The 20,115-nt window shown below is 43.5% G+C and overlaps 1 protein-coding gene across 1 annotated transcript; it reads right to left on the bottom strand.

Annotated features, from left to right (window-relative positions):
• Nucleotides 1-790: 790 nt before the first annotated feature.
• rusc1 (RUN and SH3 domain containing 1) lies at nucleotides 791-19,018 on the bottom strand. The gene is given in 13 exon segments (XM_085176613.1): nucleotides 791-3,206; nucleotides 4,213-4,380; nucleotides 4,544-4,788; nucleotides 4,881-5,351; nucleotides 5,354-5,403; nucleotides 6,345-6,391; nucleotides 7,689-7,794; nucleotides 8,111-8,285; nucleotides 8,728-8,804; nucleotides 8,901-9,023; nucleotides 10,120-11,010; nucleotides 13,063-16,374; nucleotides 18,887-19,018. Coding segments are annotated over 12 exon segments (5,712 nt in total). The 5' UTR covers nucleotides 16,256-16,374; nucleotides 18,887-19,018; the 3' UTR covers nucleotides 791-3,040.
• Between the last annotated feature and the right edge of the window lie 1,097 nt (nucleotides 19,019-20,115).

The following is a 20,115-nucleotide window of genomic DNA, read 5'->3' as shown; positions in this document are numbered from 1 at the left end:
TTTGTTTACTATAAGGGGACGGGGGTTAGCTCAAGCTGATTAACATCAGCTTGAGCTAACAGTGCTATCTAGTGGCGTTAGATTGTATATCTCACAATGTGTTGTCCTCCATAATGACCCACAAAGGAGGACGCTACCACAGAAACGGTTACAAGATGGGGGAGGGCTGCAGCTCGCCCTGGAGACGTTTTCTCCTCTTTTTGCCCTTCAGAACGTCCAAAAGACACCCAAAGATCTTGATCTGAGTAAATAAAGTGGGAAGATTATGATTTCTCAGGAGCTTAAAATAGTTTTCATGTTTTTTTTTATTGTTGTTGTTGTTTTTACAGGATACTACATTATGAGCTTTCCTCATTTCCTCTGTAATCTTGCACATTTCAGACATCAACAAATAAATGAAATGTAATCGATATTAAGAAACATGCAAAGTGCATGGCTCATAGTTCAAAATAATCCTTATTTATCTTACACTGGACCTTGTTTAGATGGACTGCTGTCCTCACAGTCAGAGCTGTGTCCCTGAGATGTCTTAATTAAGGGCATCCCCTCTCCATGACAACATGAAGATCCAAGAACGATCCAGAAAAACCTGACTGAACTGAGATTATGGCTCATTCACTACCTCCACATAAAATAATCTCATTATTTTAAACTTTAGCATGTTTACTTTGAGCATCCACCATTGTAACACAAAAACAGGTTCTCTTCAGTATAGGGCTGAGGTTCTGGCTTAATAGGGGATTTTACATGAACTATAGTGCAAAAAAAATGACTCCAGCAGGTGATCATGTTTGGTTTATACATATTTTATTTGGTGTATTTACAAACAAGCACATGCAGGAGCTGAACAGTGACTGACACTAGAGGGGCACTCTATACGCAACAGTAGGACAACGGGATGTCTACGGGCTACATGACACCAGAGAGGAGGAGAGGGAGGAACAGAACTAACTGTCACTCACACACACAAGTGAAAGTGCAGGATGCGCTGACAGAGAAGTGCTCGAACTCATCTCTGCTTTCACTTCATATACACGCACATACATACGGCCATGCGTGCATTTTCGCACACGAAAAACCCGGATAATTAGCGAGCTATTCCTTTCAGAAACCTCAAGATCAATAAATAATACATCCCATAAATAAATAGCTTTTAAACAAATGCATTTGTAATCTCACATCGGAAAGAAACAAACTAAACGTGTCTACTGATATTTTATCTGTATCTAGACTTTGTTTCTTTTATTTCTTTTAATCACTTGTGTTGGCATTTTTTTTTCCTGATAATCAGTTATGACACTGGTTTAAGGTAATGCTACTGGACTGTTGCCAGCAATCGCATGCTACACTGAAACTCTGCAGAACTGATCTTTTACCTGATCAATCAATAGCAATGGAACTTTCCTGCTGATTGAATAGAGGTCCTTTAGCGTTAGCCTTTCCTGGCCGCTTAAAAATCCTTCTTTTTTAAATTTAAGCACTTATCGTTTTATGCTTCCGATTTCCACTTGCATGATAACATCAAATTAAAATCGACTTTATAACAAACTAAACACACTTTTAGTTGCGCATTTAAATATATGCATAGTCATAGATACAGATAACTAATAATTATGTGACACAAAACAACAGGTTTTTTTTTCTTTTCATTTAAGCAACAACAAAACAAACAAATCACTTCCACTGCTACCACTACCATTAATATCAATGATTATGATCGGCAAACATGGGGTTAAGATAAATACAAAAGCTGAGGTACGAGGTGAAGACCAGCCACCAAACCCACAGACTTGTAGCATTTATGAATCGACATCACATCTGGGGTTTTTCTCACTGCGTTCATTTGAAATTCAGACAGTGCCGAGAAAGCGGGGCAGACTTTTGTGAGGGTTTTTGCTAAAACCCACGGAGGCTCTGTGAGATTCTGGCTACAGGTCGCTGTCGTCTATAACTTTGTGGGATATCTAAGATGTTTTCATTCAGAGCATTCGTGGTACATTACAGTGCATACAGAGTTTAAAAGGTATGAGCTAAATTTAATCATGTTATGAATATGATGACAATGGCAATACATAAAGCGCACAATAGGGAAGATACTGGATTGCATACTTAAAATAAACACATATTCATTTGTTTTTGCATGTATGACATCCGCTTCGTGTTGTTGCAAATGTAAAGATGAATAATCACTCCATCAATACGGCTGCAGCCTTAAGCTGCTACTTTCTCATATTTATCTACCTTTCTATCTATCTTGGTAATATCAATCTCGTTTTATATAGCTATATATTTATATATATATATTTTTATATGTATATTTTATACAGTCAAATACAGTAGCAGAAACATGTCAAACACACATAAACTAGGTGAGAAAGATGAGAGGTCAATAAGGGTAAAAGGTCAATAGAACGGGTCTACACAGCTACAGTTCACTACATTACTACGCAGTATGCAACAGGAGCTACGGCCCACTACTCCAACATGCTTTCCCCACTCGACGACCTGCAGCCAGGCTGTCAACCGCCGCCTCCTCGCGACAGATAGCCGCTGATTTGAACGCACTCGAGTGTGACAGACTGCAAAGAATTTTGGCGATCGCTTTCAGATCAGCGGCCGGCAAGCAAGGCGGAAATGGAGAAAAAAGGCATTTGAAGGGATAATTCACTCGAGGATCAAAGGTCTTCTGGTTTGAAATGATCCAAGTTTGAGTCGAGTCATTATTTCGCACCATCTGCTCAATTCCTGCTGCTAAAATCTATTAGTTGAACACTACCAAACTGAAATGATTGTGATGGGAAAAGCTCCAATATGTTCATAACAGGAGGGGGGGGCTGCAGATTGCCTCTGATGCACATAAAGCACAACAGATGGTGTTATACCCTTAACTCAAACTGTAACCGAGCCTGTGTGAAATATCCCTTTCAGAGTAGTGCAGCCTTACCATAACCTCTCAATACTCACCTAAAATATATATATATATATATTTTATAATTATTTATTGATTTTTTTTAGTGTTGATTAAGTGCAGCAGTTATGGTCACATGATGAGAGAGGTGTAGCCAATAGGTACCAGCCCCTCTTTGTCTCCCTGACGACAGCGAATCCAGTCTTGATCGACGCCTCCTAACACCAGGAGCTCCTCCCCTTTGCGGAAGCTGAGCTCGGAACCGGATCCAGCGTGGTCACACAGCGTTCGCACCGACCTGGGACAGAAGACACTGTCTCAGCCGCAGTGATCGACGTTTACACCAGCCACAAAGAGTAACGTCAGTGTATGATGTCAGACGGGATGAGTCACCGTTTACAAGACTTCAGAATGATAACAGCAGCTATTCTGGTGTCTCTGGTATAACCCCTGCCACCAGTCAGTGGGGAAAAATATTGATTTGCAAAAGAAAAGACATAAAAATAACTGTGTCACCCACTGTGACTATGTTAGTCTTTTGAAAACAGATCTGGGTGAAAAATAGAGGACACTGCACACTCACAAGGCAGACAAACCCTATCATCTAATTTACTCTGGATGGAAATGTAAAATTTGACTTGAAACCAGCGATTGAGACCATAAAATCATTGGGACAACTTACTGATATCACGGGTCAATTGTTTTCTCACAGGCGTGTAAACGATGGGGCTTCTCAGATGAGAAGAAAGCATGCAGATTTGAGGCACTAGCTTGGTATCACTACTCATACCTTGAAGTTGGATCTATCTTTCATATGCAGACTAGGATCCCACTTGTGTAAAGGTCTGACCCAAAATTACACTGCTGTCATCTGATTTTTGCCAGTTTTGGGCTTTGAGATGTTACCATTCACTTAACGAAGACAGTCTACATCAGGGGTGTCCAACTCCAGTCCTCGACAGCTACTGTCCTGCAGCTTTTAGAAGCATCCTTGTTCCGACACACCTCAATCAAATGAATGGCTTGTTATCACCTTTGCCAAATTGATGGCGTGCTGAAGAGGTAATCCAACCATTTGATTCAGCTGTGTTGGAGTAGGGACGCATCTAAAAGCTGCAGGACAGTAGCTCTCGAGGACTGGAGTTGGAGACCCCTGGTCTACATTATAAAGGCCAATATAGGTCATATAAATGTATTTAAAACTTGGAAACAGAATCAGCGCTTGCAACAGCAACAGTGAGAAAACAGCAATGCTGTGTCATTGCTCCTTATCCATCATTGCCATCACTTTATGTCTGCTGTACCTGAGTGGTCTGGGTTTGTCCTTCATCTCCAGTGTGTCAACATCTTTCTCGGACTCTGATCCGGTCTCTCCCAGAGTCTCGGGGATCTTTCTCAGCATTGGTGTGGAGCTGCTGCTCACCATTCGGGTCAGCGCAGTGACACCGGGTGCAAACCACTGAGAGGGACGTCTGAGGAAAATTACAGAAACTTGGAAAATTACAAACAGACATGAGTCACAGACAATTGTCTTCAGAAGCTGATTGAATTTATTCAACAGAGGATTTGATTATCAGTAAAACCTATTTCTGTAGTCTAGACTACATAATAACTATTACATATTTAATGACTGACCTGGTTGGTTGTGTGTGACCTGTCGGGCTGGTGGGAGTTTTGGAGGCTCCAAAGAGCCGGCCCAGACCCCAGGGAACCTGAGTACTACCGCTGACTGGAGTGTAGTCGCTTCCTGCCTGAGCCTGGAGATCTGGCAGATCTGTGTTCATCTCATCCTTCTTCACTGCAGAGAGGCTCAACTCAGCCAGATTCTGACTCAGTCGGCCTCCCCAGCGCACCACAGCACCCCATCCCTGTTGAATTACCTGTAAATAAGAAAAAACAGATAAATTAATTCTGCATAATCACACAATCATCATTGAATACAAAGGCAGAGGAGTTGAACAGTTGTGGCTACCTGTCCTGCCTGCTGAGCAAGGCTGTCTTCCTCAACGTTAGGAGGAGGCAAATCTTCAATTTCTTTTTCCTGGACCCACAACAGTTGAGGACTCGTCTCCTCCTGAGTGATTGAAGCCTTTATGGGTCCAAAACTGGTATCTGTTGACGCTGCCGATCCTCCATTATCTGAATTAGTCACAGGTGATGATTTAGCATCTTTAGCTGCCTGATGATCTGGGCTTCCAAAGTCTACTTCTGAGAGGCTTTCACTGAATCTGCTGTCTGGAGTTTTGGATTGAGACCCATTTATTGCTGTGTCATTTGTTGAAAGCTGGGATCCAGGATCCGGAAAGGGAGGGCTGGGGATCTCTGGCCTGTGACTCTCTGGCTCTAAATGGTGGTGCTGGAAGAGCAGGTCGAGGTTGAAGGTGAGCAGGCTCAGAGGCTGCAACACAAGGAGCAGCTCCTCAAACAGAGGTTGGCAAGGCGGCCTGCCGACAGACGCATAAAAGAGGTGGGCTGGTAATAGGTCTCCAGCACATCTGAGAAAAGAGAGCGCGAGAGAGAGAAGAGGTCAGTTTCAAGTATTTACATTCATGCTTGTAACCAGATTTGCACCACGACATGAAAATAATGGCATTTATCGCTGCTGTCAATGTAACGTTTACAGAATCCAACTAAACAAATTCAGGACATAAACACATGCCCACAGCTTTTACAAGAATATTCTCATGAAATTTTTTTCAATGAAATTAAATATGAGGATATTAACAGCCTCTAGAGAAATATTAATGTTTACCTCTCGATCAAATGCAGCGTATAAAAGGTTTGACATGGCAAGAATAAAGTCCAAATCCAATTAATAGTATTTTGCCATTAAGCTTCAATATTTTAAAAGAAATACATACAAATTTCAACAGAACAAAATGCTGGTCATTTGAAAAATATTAATTAGTCCTGTATAGCATATACCTACATCAAGAAAACAGCCTGCTTTGATGACAGACTTTTTCTGCTTTCCCGCGTCATCCGAAGTGCTTCGCTTTCCTTCTCTCTGGATGATTCATTTACTGAATCAATTGGAGATCTTCGAGTTTGAGAATTAAAAAATGTGTAAAAATGAGCGACTCACAGCCCTTTGCTGAGTGTCTTCCCCCTTTATCTCTCAACACTTTCCTGTTTTCTTCTGTAACCTCGTCTTACAGTGTCGCAAATCACCTGCTCTAACTTTTGAACTGTGGACAGGTTGTTTTTACATGAACGCGTGACTGCTCTTCTCAATCAGCCCATCACAGCACCTGCCGTGGAGCTCACCTTTGCAGAAAATTCTGAAGTCACTGATCAGGCAAGCGGTCTCCTGATACTCTGAGTTTATTTCATTTATTTATCAGAGAGGGGAAAATCCCCTGCATTTCCATCCCCACCCTGACAAACTGCACCCTGCTCATAACTGCAACAACTGCTAGAAGAGAGGAAAACTTACCACTGCAAGACTGAAGGTAAGACAGCCAGAAGTCAAGAAGCTTGGTACTACGAGACAAAAACAGAAAGAAGATGAGTAACGAGGATACAAAGAAGATACGTGCACAGAAATTATTCTGCAGTTTAGGCCGGATTTACTAAGTGGAGCAAATTACCAAATGCAAAAATGCGCCCATGGGAGTGGAAAGTTATGTGGGTGATCTACTAACAATGTGCTAATTTATAAACAAGAATGCAGGCAGTTGATTTCAGCATTCTGCAAGAGCAGCACAAATTAGCAGGTTAAAAACAAGCAGCCTCGATGAGGGTGTAGTAATACAGTGCAAGTACAGGTTTTACTCAAGTGTTTCTCTCTGAAAACAGTGAGAGAATTCAGGAAAATGACAAGCAGTTGGAGGAGAGACAATATCTGTAATATAAGGTTGAACTCCACTGTTAGAAATGACCGAAGACTAAGTGTGAACCTCAGGACTGAGACTCAGGTGGAGCGCAGACGAGAGCTGCGTTACTACAAACTATGTGTAACAGCTGACCTGCACCATGTGTAGGAGAACACAAATCACTATTTATTGTCGGTGTCTTATTAAAGATACTGTTACTGTGCCACTATGTAAGAGCATGATCTGCTTTTTTGTTTCCTGCAGGCTGTATGAAGCGCTAAATACTTATTTCAGTCAATATTACATATTGTAAGATGAAGACATTTTTCTAACACATTAACAAAGATCCCATTTTCATTTCAGCTCCACATTCCAATATGGTATGTAACAGCTCTGATAGAGAGAAGCAAAAATAAATAAATAAACTGAAATGAGACTAAATGCCTGAAACACTGAAAACCATCAGCCCACTCTAAAATATAACTCTGTTGCCTATTTAACATCAGGACTCTCCTCCTTCAGTTCACTTCAGTTCGGTTAAGTTAGGCTCCACTTCATCAAAATACCAGTATTACTACGGACCACAAATATGTGGAGCTCAGATCTAAGCGTGCAGAGTTAAGACCGAGCGAAGAGTTACAGGATGTAGCCAAACTTTTTACACGCACTCACAACTTTGACCCATCCACCCATGTCGTTACGTACTCACACTGGTATCCTGTCATTCCAAATAAATGAACACTGCTAATGCAACTATCACAACAACACCAGGCACAAAATATAACAAGTCTTTTTTCTATGTTCAATTTACTGCAATTTGAGGTAAAATGAATGCCACAAAAGGGTTCTGTGGTTGCGCAGAACCATTAGTAAATCTGGCCTTATGAGTGCAATAATAAAATGAATAACGTGCTCTTAAACGAGTCGTCAGTGGAGATCAAGGATTGTTAATAGCCACTGCTTACTTCAGTAGGCCGAGGAGGAATGCGTTGAACCTGTGTTTGCTCTGTCTGAGCTGGGGTAGCTCTCCAACTCGAACTTGCAGACTGAACAAGGCATGAGTTTTAGGACCTTGGAAGATCGGTTGGGAGGAAGAGGATAAAATGCACAGAGAGAGAGAGAGAGATCAATGAAGGACCTTACAGAAGTGAGTGAAAAATTGCTGTGAAGCTTGGCACTCGTAGGCCAATCAATATCTGTGTCCTGGTGTTCACTTTATTCAGCATTTTAGACGATAAAATCAACAAGTATTGACTGATGTGGGAGAAAAGTGGAGACAGACGAATTGCAGAGTTTATCACTATCAACCAGGAAACCAAACCTCAAGAGGAACAATAGGATAATATCTGATTTTTAATATCCACAGCTATGATGCATGATATGCTACCTGCCCTGGTTGAAGCCTGGACCAGACTCCAAGCAGAGTTTGGCCTTCTGCCTGCAATCAGGTCACTCTGGTAGGGTTTCAAGCCATCAGTCAGCAAGCTGTGGAGGGCGGGGCAGAGGCACTGCAGCACCAGACGGCCCAGTGATGGATTTATAGCGCTGTCTCCTGATAAGGCCTGAGGAGAGGAGAAGAAAGGAAGGGAGCATGGTTTGGGGGGGAAAAAATGGGTGTTTGGTGAGGAGGAAGATGTGCAGCGATTGGACAAGAAGATGAAAAGGATGACTCAAAGAGAGAGGGAGGGGTGGAAAAGGGGGATTGTGTGGTGATGATCAACATGATGTAATGAGGGACGATTTGGGTGGTGAGTGAGCAGCAAGTTGACAAAGAAATTCTTGTGACTAAGAAACTGGGTTATCTTAAGATACTCTAGTACCCTGTTAACTGAGGAAGACTGGAGGAAGGCACACAATAGTCAAAACAAGAAGGAAGAGGGGAAATATTTTCAAAGGTAAACAATGAATTTAATACACCATGACGTTTAGCCAAAAAATCATGACTAACAAATGAAAAAGCACACAGTCCTTGTAGCTACTGTCATCAAACCAGCAGGTACTGACCTTCTGAACCACAGTCCTTGAAGAACTGAACTGGGCCAATATGGCTTCCACTGCCACACTAACTGCGCCTACCAGGGCTAGAGAGGAGAACCGGGTGTAAAAAAAAAAAGCTGGTTAGAAGAGCGTGCACAGACAAACAAACGCACATCCTGCACATGTACATCCAACCCCACCTTTCTTTTCCTGTAGGCACAGAGAGGATAGGCCAAGACCTCTCATTGGATGCTTCACATCCTCGCCCATCCAGGGTGTGTCTGTCTTCAGCACAGAGCCAGCGAATGAGACACTGCGAACAGCTGACAGCGATGGTAAACAAAACCCCAAATAAATATATATCGCAACTACTTTGTATGCAAGTGATTAAAAAAAAATACAAATTAACAAACTTAAAAAAAAATGAATCGCCACCAAAAGAAACAAAACAACTAAAATATTAGCATTATTAGCAGGAGCAGTTAAGCAATGAAGAAGCCAGATAGAAGCAGATGGAAGCAGTCGTTACTGCTGACAACAAACAGTGAGCGAGCACATCCTGTAGGATTACTGTGATGAGGTTTTCACAACTGGATCTGCGAACACAACTTTTTGTCTGCTTCAGGGCTAAACAGGATCCCATGCAATTAACCTCAACTCACACAAACACAGTTGTACAAATACTCACATACTTAATATAGGCATACACGGAGGAACTGCAGAGCTAGGAACAAACAAGTGTAGGAACTACCACAAGAACCAGGTCAGAAGAAAGTACATCCATGTGCAAAGGGTAGGTGTAAAGTACATTTTGCTGTTTATATAAATGTATTTATATAAACTAGATCGATAAATGCAAATGTGTACAATGGACAGGATGCCGTGGATCTTAACCGAACACAGAACAAATAAAAATGAAAACTTTATTTATTTATTAGCATCACATCATCATCGAGCAGCTACTTGAGGTTCGCTTTGCATGAAATGCACGTGTCTGTGTGGGTACACCATGCAAAAACAAAAAGACGACAAGAACAACATCGGGACAAAGAGACAGACAAGTGAGGAAAGACAGACAGAGAGAGAGAGACAGTGATGAGAGTGACTCTAGACACCTTGTGACAGAAACAGCTGTTACCCTTCTGAAGGCCCTTTGCAGATTTGAAAGGACAGAGCAGATAAGACGTATCAGATGGCCTGCAGGGACGCGCCTTCTGATATATAAAACAGCTACAGTTACCTAGTTCTTTCAAATCTGCAAACCCCTGGGGCCATAGGTGACACAAGCGTGTAGGCCACCACATCCAGACGAGAGAAGAGAGACAGAAATAGAGACAGACAGAGAGACAGACAGACATGCAAGCGAGATGTCAGACAAGGAGAAAAAGTGTAAGATGTATGGAGAGAGAGAGATCTTACTCGCCACGCGTGACTGCAGAGGAGCCTGGTAGAGTTTTGGGGGTAGGGGGGGCGCCCTGGGCGGGATAGGAGGGTAGAGGTTTGGATAGTAGAGGGGAGCAGCGAGGGCAGGCAAGGTGTGCGAGCGGGGGAAAAGCGGGGAGCTGAGGGAGGAGCCTGCTGCACCGGGAGGGGGTGCTCCGGAGCGATGGGGAGGAGAGAGGGCTCCGATAGGAGAGAGGCGGGGGGGAGCCCCCCTGTGAAGAGGGCAGTTCTTAGGGTGGTACAGGTAATAGGTGGGGAGGGGAGGGAGATCTTTGGATGTCCTAGCCTTGATGCTGACCTGGTCTGTGTGTGAGAGTGAGCGCTTCTCTGAATACATCGAATCCCTAGCACTGATGCTGTTTGAATACATCATCATAACATCAATATTCTTATACGGTGTGGTGCAACCTGGAGCTTCAGCGGTGCTGCTAACAGACACGGCGTTGGCATCATTCTGCTTCTCTGAATCACTTTGGTAAAGGGAGTCAAGATTGCAGATTGAGTCAGTTGCAAAGTCCCTTTCATTGGTTTTGGGATCGCTGTTATATTGGTAAGCTGAATGTGTGTTTTGCTTAAACTTATCCCCACAGTCACGTGGAGACTCTACACCAAAAGCAGCCGGGGATTCATCTTTAAACCCAGAGCTTATAAAAGAGCTCGATTCATTTCTGTGGATACAAGCTGAGTGGACAGCAGGAGTCCACCGTGTGTTTCTGTGTGTGTCTGTGGTCCCTTGGCCTACATGACTGCGGGGCCTGGGATCTGCAAGGGGGTGGGAGTAACAGTAGCCTGGGCGAAAGGAAGGAATAGCGGTGTGGAGGAAGTAGGGTTGGGAGGACTGGGCGAGGGAGAGCGGGGGTGAGGAAACTGCTTGGTTCAAAGGGAGAACAAGGCCAAAAAGTGCAGGAGTTCGGATGGAGAGGGCAGACGCACAAGCATAAATGGTAATGAGGGAGCGATGATGCCAAAATGGAGACAACCGAATGGAAACAAACCAAACGGGATGGATAAGTGAGAAAAACAAGGAAGATAAAAGTAAGAAAGAGGCGGCAAAGAAATGGGAAGGAGAGAGAGATGCAGAACATGTTAGTGTCTGTTGAGAGAAAAAATGCACATGTGTATTCTAGCAGTCATCTTCAAAACACCATGCAGTATTTATTCCAGTCAAACATCTGATTGACAGTTACACACCGACGGTGCATGGAAGTCAATGGAGCTGATTTATGAAGAGCAATAAACACAGTCTTTCGCTTAGGAGGGGTCTGACATGACAGGAAATGACACAGAAGCTGTAAAAGAATAATTACGGAGCAGTCTCACAGCTGCACGGTAGAAGGACTCGGTCTGCCATTCACTCGCTTAATTCATCATAATTAAAATGCCATTCCTGAAGAGTCATCCTACTACAACACGTGTTAAGAATCCACGTTTTCTTTGTGACATCAGATTTCTGTTTGACACCTGAGAGTTATGAGTGATAACCACAGTCAGTGACTGGTGTTGCTAAACGTTTTGTACTTTACTGCAGTGCGTGCTGTCATCACCTCCGGATCACCTTCTCTCTCACTCTCTGCTTTTAGTTTCTATCTCTCTCTACCTTCTTCCCCACCACCCCTCCCTTCTCCACCAGTACAGGAAAAACTGTACTGCTGAGTCAGTCAACAGATAACAGATTTCTGTTCCTTTCTGCTCAATCATCAGGCCCGCCTTTGTGGAAATTCAGAGTGGCACCCCGACTCTCGTTACACTGTATTGACCTTAAACTAAAAAAGGAGCTAGAAAGCAACCATACCTTAGTTAGACTTGAGCTGTGTCTGAACTGCAACAAATACATGATACTTCCTAGTTTTCTGACCCTGGCTGGCAGTAATTGGTCCATGTACTAAGATCCACCCCTTCAGCTCTTAAAGGTGTATACACCTATCCCCCAAAACTACCTCGCTGCAGTGGTTTTGAGAAAAGATCTGAAACTTTTAACCTATAAATTTTTAACCTATAAATCATTTAGAAAAAATAATCCAGTCTTGGTCTTAAATACCCTGCTGTACATGAACAACTTAGTTTTAATGTAGCATAATGTAGGACCATATGAGCTACGTAACCTGATCTGAGCTATCTGTGCTGCTCCAGGGAGCAAAGGGTGGGGTGTTGGGGTGGAGACAGCATAAGTAAAAACACATAAATGTCCCAAAACTGGGATTCAAAACTATTAAAGAAGCAGAGAGAGAGGGGAGAAGGAAAATATTTCAGGATGCTAACAAAGAAAGAAAAAAACAAAAACAGGAAACAGGAAAAAGTCCGATTTAAAGTGAGGAAGGTAGTGAGCTCCATTATTCCTCTCCCCCTCAATCTGAAGAGTGGATGAATAATTGAATAAGTCTGTGATGACATCACACACTGATAACCCGTACAGGAAATACTGGCTGGAAAGTTTCCAACCTCCCCTTTCTCCTCATATTACCTTCACTAGCCTCACTATATTCTTCCATCTCTTACTGTTGTGTTCACATTTCTTTCTGCCCTATCTAAAATCACCCTGTTTATCCCCTGCCATCACATCATTGCATCATCCTTTTCAGTGACTCATGTTCCCGCTCCATCTCTCTTCCGTGGCTCCATTTATCATTTCCACAAATGAGTGTACTTTTTTTTTCATTTCCCTTGGCTTTCTGTTTCTTTTCATTGTAATGTCAAAGAATATTATTTGTGCATCACTGAAGAACTGAGCAAGACGACTGTGAGTGTGCCTTTTCCCCATCTGTTCCTCTCCATCATCTGCCCGTCCCAGATCTGTTCTGTCATCCAGTTTGCTCTGACTTATTTTTGTGTTTACTTTCTTCTATGCACATGCACAGGCAGGAATGTACTTTGTGTAATTGAATATAACTTCCAATTTACTACCATTAAAATCACACTCACCTGAAGTTCTTGATTCAAAAGTCCGTCCTCCATCAGCTTGTCCTCTCACCTCCACCTCCTCCTTTAGTTTGTCCTTCCCTTCTTTTTCGTCCTTCTTAATTTCTTCCCACTCTCTGTCCAAGGTCCACAGGCTGCTGTCACTGACTGAGTAGCCAATCTTCTGTGATGGGCACAACTCTAGTTGCCCCCCCTCCTTATCAGCTCTCTGGAGCATTTCCTGCAGAGCAGCCATTGAGGTGAGGGCTGGCGGCGGCTGCATGAAGAGGGCCTGAGCCTGAGAGGTGTACTCCCACTGGCTGCCATCACTTCCCTCCTTATGTTTCCTCCACTTTAAGTTGTAGAGTATATCTGGATCTGGAGTGATTATTGTGGGGTCAGGATCGGGCTCAATGATCACCTTAGTCGGAGGAGAGGAGCTCTTGTTGCGGAAACGCAACTCTTTAAAGGTTGTGACCTTTGGAGCTGACCCTGGAGAGGTACCTGACGAATTGGGCTTCTTTTGGGTTTCCACGTATGCCTTTCTCTTTTCTAGGGGTGGCAGCTGTGGTGGGGATTCACACTCTGGTGTGAATGCTATCAGCCAATCAAAACGCTCAGGTTGTTCAGAGTTGGCGGGCAGAGTGCTGACTTTGAGGGATGGCAAACATGGAGGAATGGGTGGCAGAGGGCGAGGGGGAGGAGGAGGCGGCGGTGACTCTGGTGGCTCAGCAGAATAACGGGAAGCTCTAAAGCTCACATTCTTTGCTTTATCTTCATGTGTATTGCTTAAACTGTAGTACTGGTCGAATGCCAAGCCAGTGTTTTTCTTCCTTCTCCTTGCCATTTCAGTAAATGACGTTGTTCTCTGTGCGTCTCTGCCCTCCTCTTTCTTTTTGCCTTCTTCAGCTATATCTGCTTTTTTATCTCCCTCCATCTTTTCAGTGCCAATCCATTGATCTCTGGCCACCAGCTGTGTGTCAGGCTCACTTTCCTCTTCTCTGTACCGCAGACTGAACTCTTGTGACTCCAGAGATTTAGGTTTCATGAAATTATCTCCATCTCCCTCGTCTTCTAACCCCCCGACACAGACACCAAGCTCAGGGCTGAGTTTGAGGAGCTCGGCTTGGGTAAGTCCAGCAAGCATGAGCAGTTTCCGAATCTCTACATCCAATGCGTGGAAGGATGGTGGAGGAGGCAGCGCAGGTGGAGGTGGTATGGCAGGAGGAGAGGAAGAGGAGACTGAGATAACAGGTGGAGGAGGGAGTGGTGGGGGGCGGGTGGTAGGTGGGGGGAGGGACATGGGGGTCTTTTCCTGTTCGGCTTGAAGAGCCGCGAGGCGCTGCGCTTCCTTCCGTGCGAGGTGTCGCTTTCGAGGTGGAGGGATAGGAGGTGTTGGGGTGGGGATAGAGGGAGGTGGAGAAGGGGTGGTATACAGCGTAAGGTAAGGAACTGGCTTAGAAGCAGGGAGAGGAGGAATGGATGGTGGAGATGAAGGTAGGGATTTCTCACACCTAAAAGTGGTGAATGTGGGGGATGAGGAGTTAGGTGAGAAGGTAGACAATGTAGGAGAGGTGGAAACAGCGATTGAGGTGGTCTCTCTGCTGATATTTATGTAGGTGTGGAGGTCCGAGCTCACGCTGGCATGTCGTGCTGGAGGTTTTGGGGGTCTAGGTGGCGGTTCAACAGGGGAAGGTGTGAGGGAATCTGGAACGAGGGGATCTTCACAGTCTGACGGAGCGGTTAAGTCGACCCCGGCATCGGAAAACTCCTGAGATTCTCCCATCATTCCATCATGTGTTTTATACAGCTTCCAGGGAATGTCAATGTTGCCCATTTCATCCATGACATCCGAAAGGTCCTGCTCATCCAGATCTCCAAGATCAAGTCCCTTCTCGTGGAGTCTGGCAATGTAGGTCAGTTTTACTTCCCTGTTCACCTTTTCCAAATGATCCAGGTGATCTAAGCGATCCCGCAGAACATCCCAGTGCTGTTCCCCGTCCAGATCCCAGCGAGCCACTTGGATCACCTGGCTGAACCGCTCCATTTTCCCAAATTCTCCGACCGATTCTAGAAAGTCAAGCAAGCCTAATTTGGTGACCTCAGAATCATCTTTGACTCCTAAGTAGTCAGGGGAAGGTGAGTCAAGCGCAGAAGGGTAACCCTCATCTGGGGAGCAAGGTGGACTCGGGGAATGAGATGTTAAACAGAAGGGATTTCGGTTCAGAGGGAGGGATGGAGGTGAGCGAGCAGGAGGCTTGCTATCAGGGCCTTGTGGGAGAGAGTGGTCTTTGGAGGAAAGAGAGATGGACAGATTGTCTTGATCTTGGGAAGAGCAGATGGAGGCAGACTGATCGGCACAGTCAGACTCCAGATCAGAACAGGAGCTGATGGAAGTGGAGGAAGAGGAGGTAGAAGAGGAGAGCGAGAACTCCAGGAGGGAGGGGGGACAGTCGCAGCACGAGGGGACCAGGGTGTCATCATCTTCATCATCATCGTTATCTTCCTCTTCATCGTCAATCTCAATATCCCCGCTGCTCTCTTCCTCATCATCTTCCTCCACCTTTGCATTTTTCTTATTGTCTACTTCAGTGTTTTCATCTGAAATCTTCTCTTCATTTTCCAGACTGGCAGCAGGGCAGGCAGAAATTTCCATCTGGGCCTTTGCCTGTGCCTGCTCCTTGGCCCCGGTCCCATCCTGCCTCAGGGGCATTGGGGCCGGTGGAGGCGGTAGCTGCAGTTGATGTCTGAGGGAGATGGTGTTGTTGTTGTTGTGGTTGTGGTTGAACATGCTGTTGTTGTCCTGCGGGGATCGGCCATCACAGCATAGACACGGGAGGCTCGGCTCGTTGCAGTTCGGGTCAACAGGAAGAACCGAGGGAAGCGGAGGAGGCGGATCCGCTGCGGGTACAATTTGAGTTGCTGCAGATGCACGGGCATTCTTGGGTTTAGGTTTAGCTAGTTTAGAGACAGTAGAACCCTGTTTCTGTGAGCTTAACCTGGACTGGCTTACTGGAGCTCGAGGCTGTACGCCCACTCTGGTCCTGGAGGGAGCGGTGGGGCCCTTGGTGGCCCGGCGTGGGGACGGCGTGGTGATTGTGTTCATGTTTTTATCCTCCCTCTGAAACCCAGGGCCATGAGACTTTGGTGCAGCTAAGTTATTGGTCCGTCTGCTGACGTCAAAGCGCCGCGGTTTCGGCGGCTGAGAGGACTGCATTGTGGGAATAGGACTTTTTTGGGTATTCTGATATTTCTGTTGCTATGGAAACAAGTATTGTAGAGCCTCCAAACTATGACGCGCCGTGACAGTCACATCTTGGCGTGACTCCCGAGATCCTGTAACATCAAAGAAGACACACAGTGAATAACAAATACGAGAAGCTTCTGCTCATCGCAGAGCGATTTCTTACTCTACACATGTTTGCATATTAGGTTTAAGCTTTGAAGCGAACCCATCATCGAGACTATTCATTAAAAGGCAACTGCTTTTGGGGGTTTTCTGTTCTGTAATTATCACAGCCCGGGAAGTCACACACTGTGACTCACAGTTAGAGTAGCACATTGTCAAGCATTGCCCCTTAAAATAAATACGTTGAGAACTCTTAGTAGTTAATTTTAATTCCTCTGTGTGTGTGTGTGTGTGTGTGTGTGTGTGTGTGTGTGTGTGTGTTGAGGTGGGATTTTTTTCTTTTAGTATTAAAGGTGAGCATGCCAATCCAAACAATAAATGCAAAACCAACCAAAAGTAAACAAACAAACAAACAAACAAACAAATAAAATATTTAAAACCAGGTGCAGCAGATTACACTGCTGTGTAACAGGGTGTTAAATTATAACTGTACACTTTCACACAAAGTCTGGTTTACATTGTTTGAATTTTTATAATTATTTACTCCATCCTTTCAAGCATTTATCAAATATATTCATCTTAAACAGGTCAAATAAAGGTTAATTTTTCCTGCAGGAAGTCAAACAAATCTGCTAACACATGCAGAGCAACCAGGATCATTACAGACACGCAGATTTGATAGAAATATATAAGCCGGTGTGATGGTACTTAAATATAAGATTTGAAAACTAGATATCCGAATGCCATTCTGTCCTATTGTCAAAAATATATGGAAAAGATTTGCTCTTTCCATCCCACAGCCTCTCCAGCAGTCAATTTCACTGAAAGTGAATCAGCAAGAGTCATAATCAAATAATCATTTAACCCTGTGAGGTCTTAGTCATCATTGATAAGCCCTGACCATATGCTGTGGATACAAATCAAAGGGACTTTTTCTTGAGAAAAAAATGCAAATCATTTTTTAGACTTTTTTTATACTGGCAAACTGGTTCTCTAACGTGGCAGTGGTTTTCATCTTTGCCTAAAAAATGAAAGATTTCCGGTTTGATCCTGGAAGGAAATCTGCCAAATTAAACATGAAGAGCTACTCACTGTGTCAGCCCCTTGTGACTAAGAGAGCAGCTAAAAGTAGCTCTATTATTTAGACTAGCAGAATTATTTTTAAAGCCAAAAATTAAATATTCTGACAGTTTTAGATATTAAATATTATATAAATATATTTAGATATTAAAATATTAAATATTCTGACACCTTAGGAATAAGATTTAGAGGTACTATGGTAGGTACTGAGACATCTAAAGACCACAGCTGGGACTTATGTGTTTGGAAAAATGTAGCCCTAACATATAAAATGTCTTTTTATATGTTAGGGCTTAAAATGACTATTAATATGATCAAAAATATTATTCAGATCTGGGGAACCTGTCCAGAGTGAACCCTACAATATCTGGGGTAAGCTCCAGCGTCCCTGGGAATAATAATATCCACATAAACAAAAAATTACATTGTCATAATGGTGAGATGATGCAAACGGTGATAATACTGTAATACAGAAGGTGGTGTCTTCCATACAAAATTTCGAATACTTAATTCCTGCAATCTTGCAGCTAAATAGATACTTTTAGAGCTTCTCTATTTGTATGCAGTGGTTCTGCAAGATACCTGCACGGCTCCTTTCATCTGCTGGTTTCACACAACACCCAACTATTCAAACACCCACCCACACACATGAAATGATTCTCCTTGTAATAATAATTGTAAGCTAATTTATAGTCTGATAACTGTCATCAGTTATGCTCGTCTTCACTGGGCTATGATATTCATGGAAATCTGGATCAAAAGAAACAAATCGTAAATAACAAAGAAAACACACATACATTTAAGCGGAGTATGAAATAATCACTCAGCGGTAGAGAACAACACCCAGTCTGCTTTTTAAAAGCCCATCTACTGAAGGCTATTGCTCATATATTCCTCCACAGTGCCCTTCACATCACTGAAGAATATAAATCACTGGAGTGCCTGTTTACACTGCTGGGCCTCCGTCGGGATGGCCCTTAGCAAACTAAGCCTTGAAATAAAATATAAAACACAGCATACCGTCATATGTAATGCAATCCGTCCTGTGCTCAGAGTTTAACCCTGTATCTATTGATCCCACAGAGCTGATGGAGACAGGGGTGGATGGGTGGAGGAGGGAGGAGGGGAGTACCTCCAACCCGCATCGCTCTGATAAACGGGCCCATACGCCCCTATTACAACTCAGACAAAAACCATCATTTTCACACTACAATTAGAACAGACAAAACAGTTATTTGCGTATTTACGCAAAGCTGTCTAATCCGACAAATGCCACCGCGAACAGAGGAATTTATTGTCTTATCCTACGCAGTCTCAGGGGGGTAAGAGGAGGAATTTCTTACCCGATCGTCTCATGCAGGTTCGCTTGAAAGACATCTACATGCACGATAAAGCTGATAAAAAATGCACTTGACTCACATTCAGATAAAGATGGATGAAGGTCTCCATCTCGTCGGGCTCTCTCACATCCCCAGTCCGTGAGAATGTGAATCTCGAACAGCCTCAGCATCTGTCTTCTCGCGAGCATCCAGAAATCCCCCCACCTCCCCCGATCAAACCACACCCCTTACCCCTCGCCTTATCATCACATTCAGTTAATCTATAGTCCTTTTTAGCTTTGCCTCCTTAAAATAATGAGTCTCAAATGTTCACCGCCCAATTATCATGATTTATGCATTTGGTGATTACTTTAACAGAAAATTAACTCATATAAAAAGGTCATATTTAATTGCGTTTAACTGCAATTTAAATACATATAGAAAAGGACAAAATTATTATTACCTCCCAACACACACACACACAATTATTTCTATTTGTACATAATAACAAAATTATTTCAGATACAAATACCATAACCAAAATTATTAGCCCGCTGAAAAACGGATCTTTTTACTGAGCTATATCATGGACCACTGCTGTGCAATGACATGCTATAATTTTGTAGTGCTCAAAGCTCAAGCTGACGGTTATCCTCCAAGTTAAACACAGTATAAAAATGTCAGCAAGGGTTTGAGCCGTCACTTGAGTAAAAATCATGCCAAAAACAGAAGATATCAGTTATGAGTCGAGAAAAAGAATTATTCATGCTGATAAAGCAGTAGATGGATATAAAACAGTATCACAGCGTATCCAAGTGTCAAGAACTGGAGTGAGAAGTATCATCAAGAAATTCAAAGGGAGCCACACAATACAGACCAAGTCTCGTAGACGTAGGAAGCAAAAGATTTCAAACACTCTGGAAAGAAAAACTGCAAGAAATTTTGAAGTCAGACTAAAGTATGCTAAGTATGCTGAGTGCTTTCCTCAGATGAGCTGAAACTAGAGCAGGGATGCTGCTTATGTTTGGAGAAAGAAGGGAGAGAAATACTGTTGAAGAACTGCTTCCAGACGGCCAAAGTGAACATTACAGACTGGTCTGCACAAAGCCCTGACTTTGTAAATCTGTCGGGAAGACCGAGGTCCATGCCAGAAGACCATCAAATCTGGAGGAGCTTGAGAGCTGGGCTGAGATTGCTCAGACGTATGTGAGGCTTCGTGAAAACTAGAACAACTGACTACAGGCTGCAAATTGGACACACCATTGACTATTAGCATCATGGTGGTTAATAATTTTGATTTGTGTGAGGAAAGTAAAATAACGTAAGCAT

Source organism: Neolamprologus multifasciatus, chromosome 11, assembly GCF_963576455.1.
Source record: "Neolamprologus multifasciatus chromosome 11, fNeoMul1.2, whole genome shotgun sequence".
In the NCBI taxonomy this organism is placed as follows: Eukaryota; Metazoa; Chordata; class Actinopteri; order Cichliformes; family Cichlidae; genus Neolamprologus; species Neolamprologus multifasciatus.
Note: the sequence above shows the minus strand (reverse complement) of the source record. Positions and strands in the feature narration are given on the sequence as shown.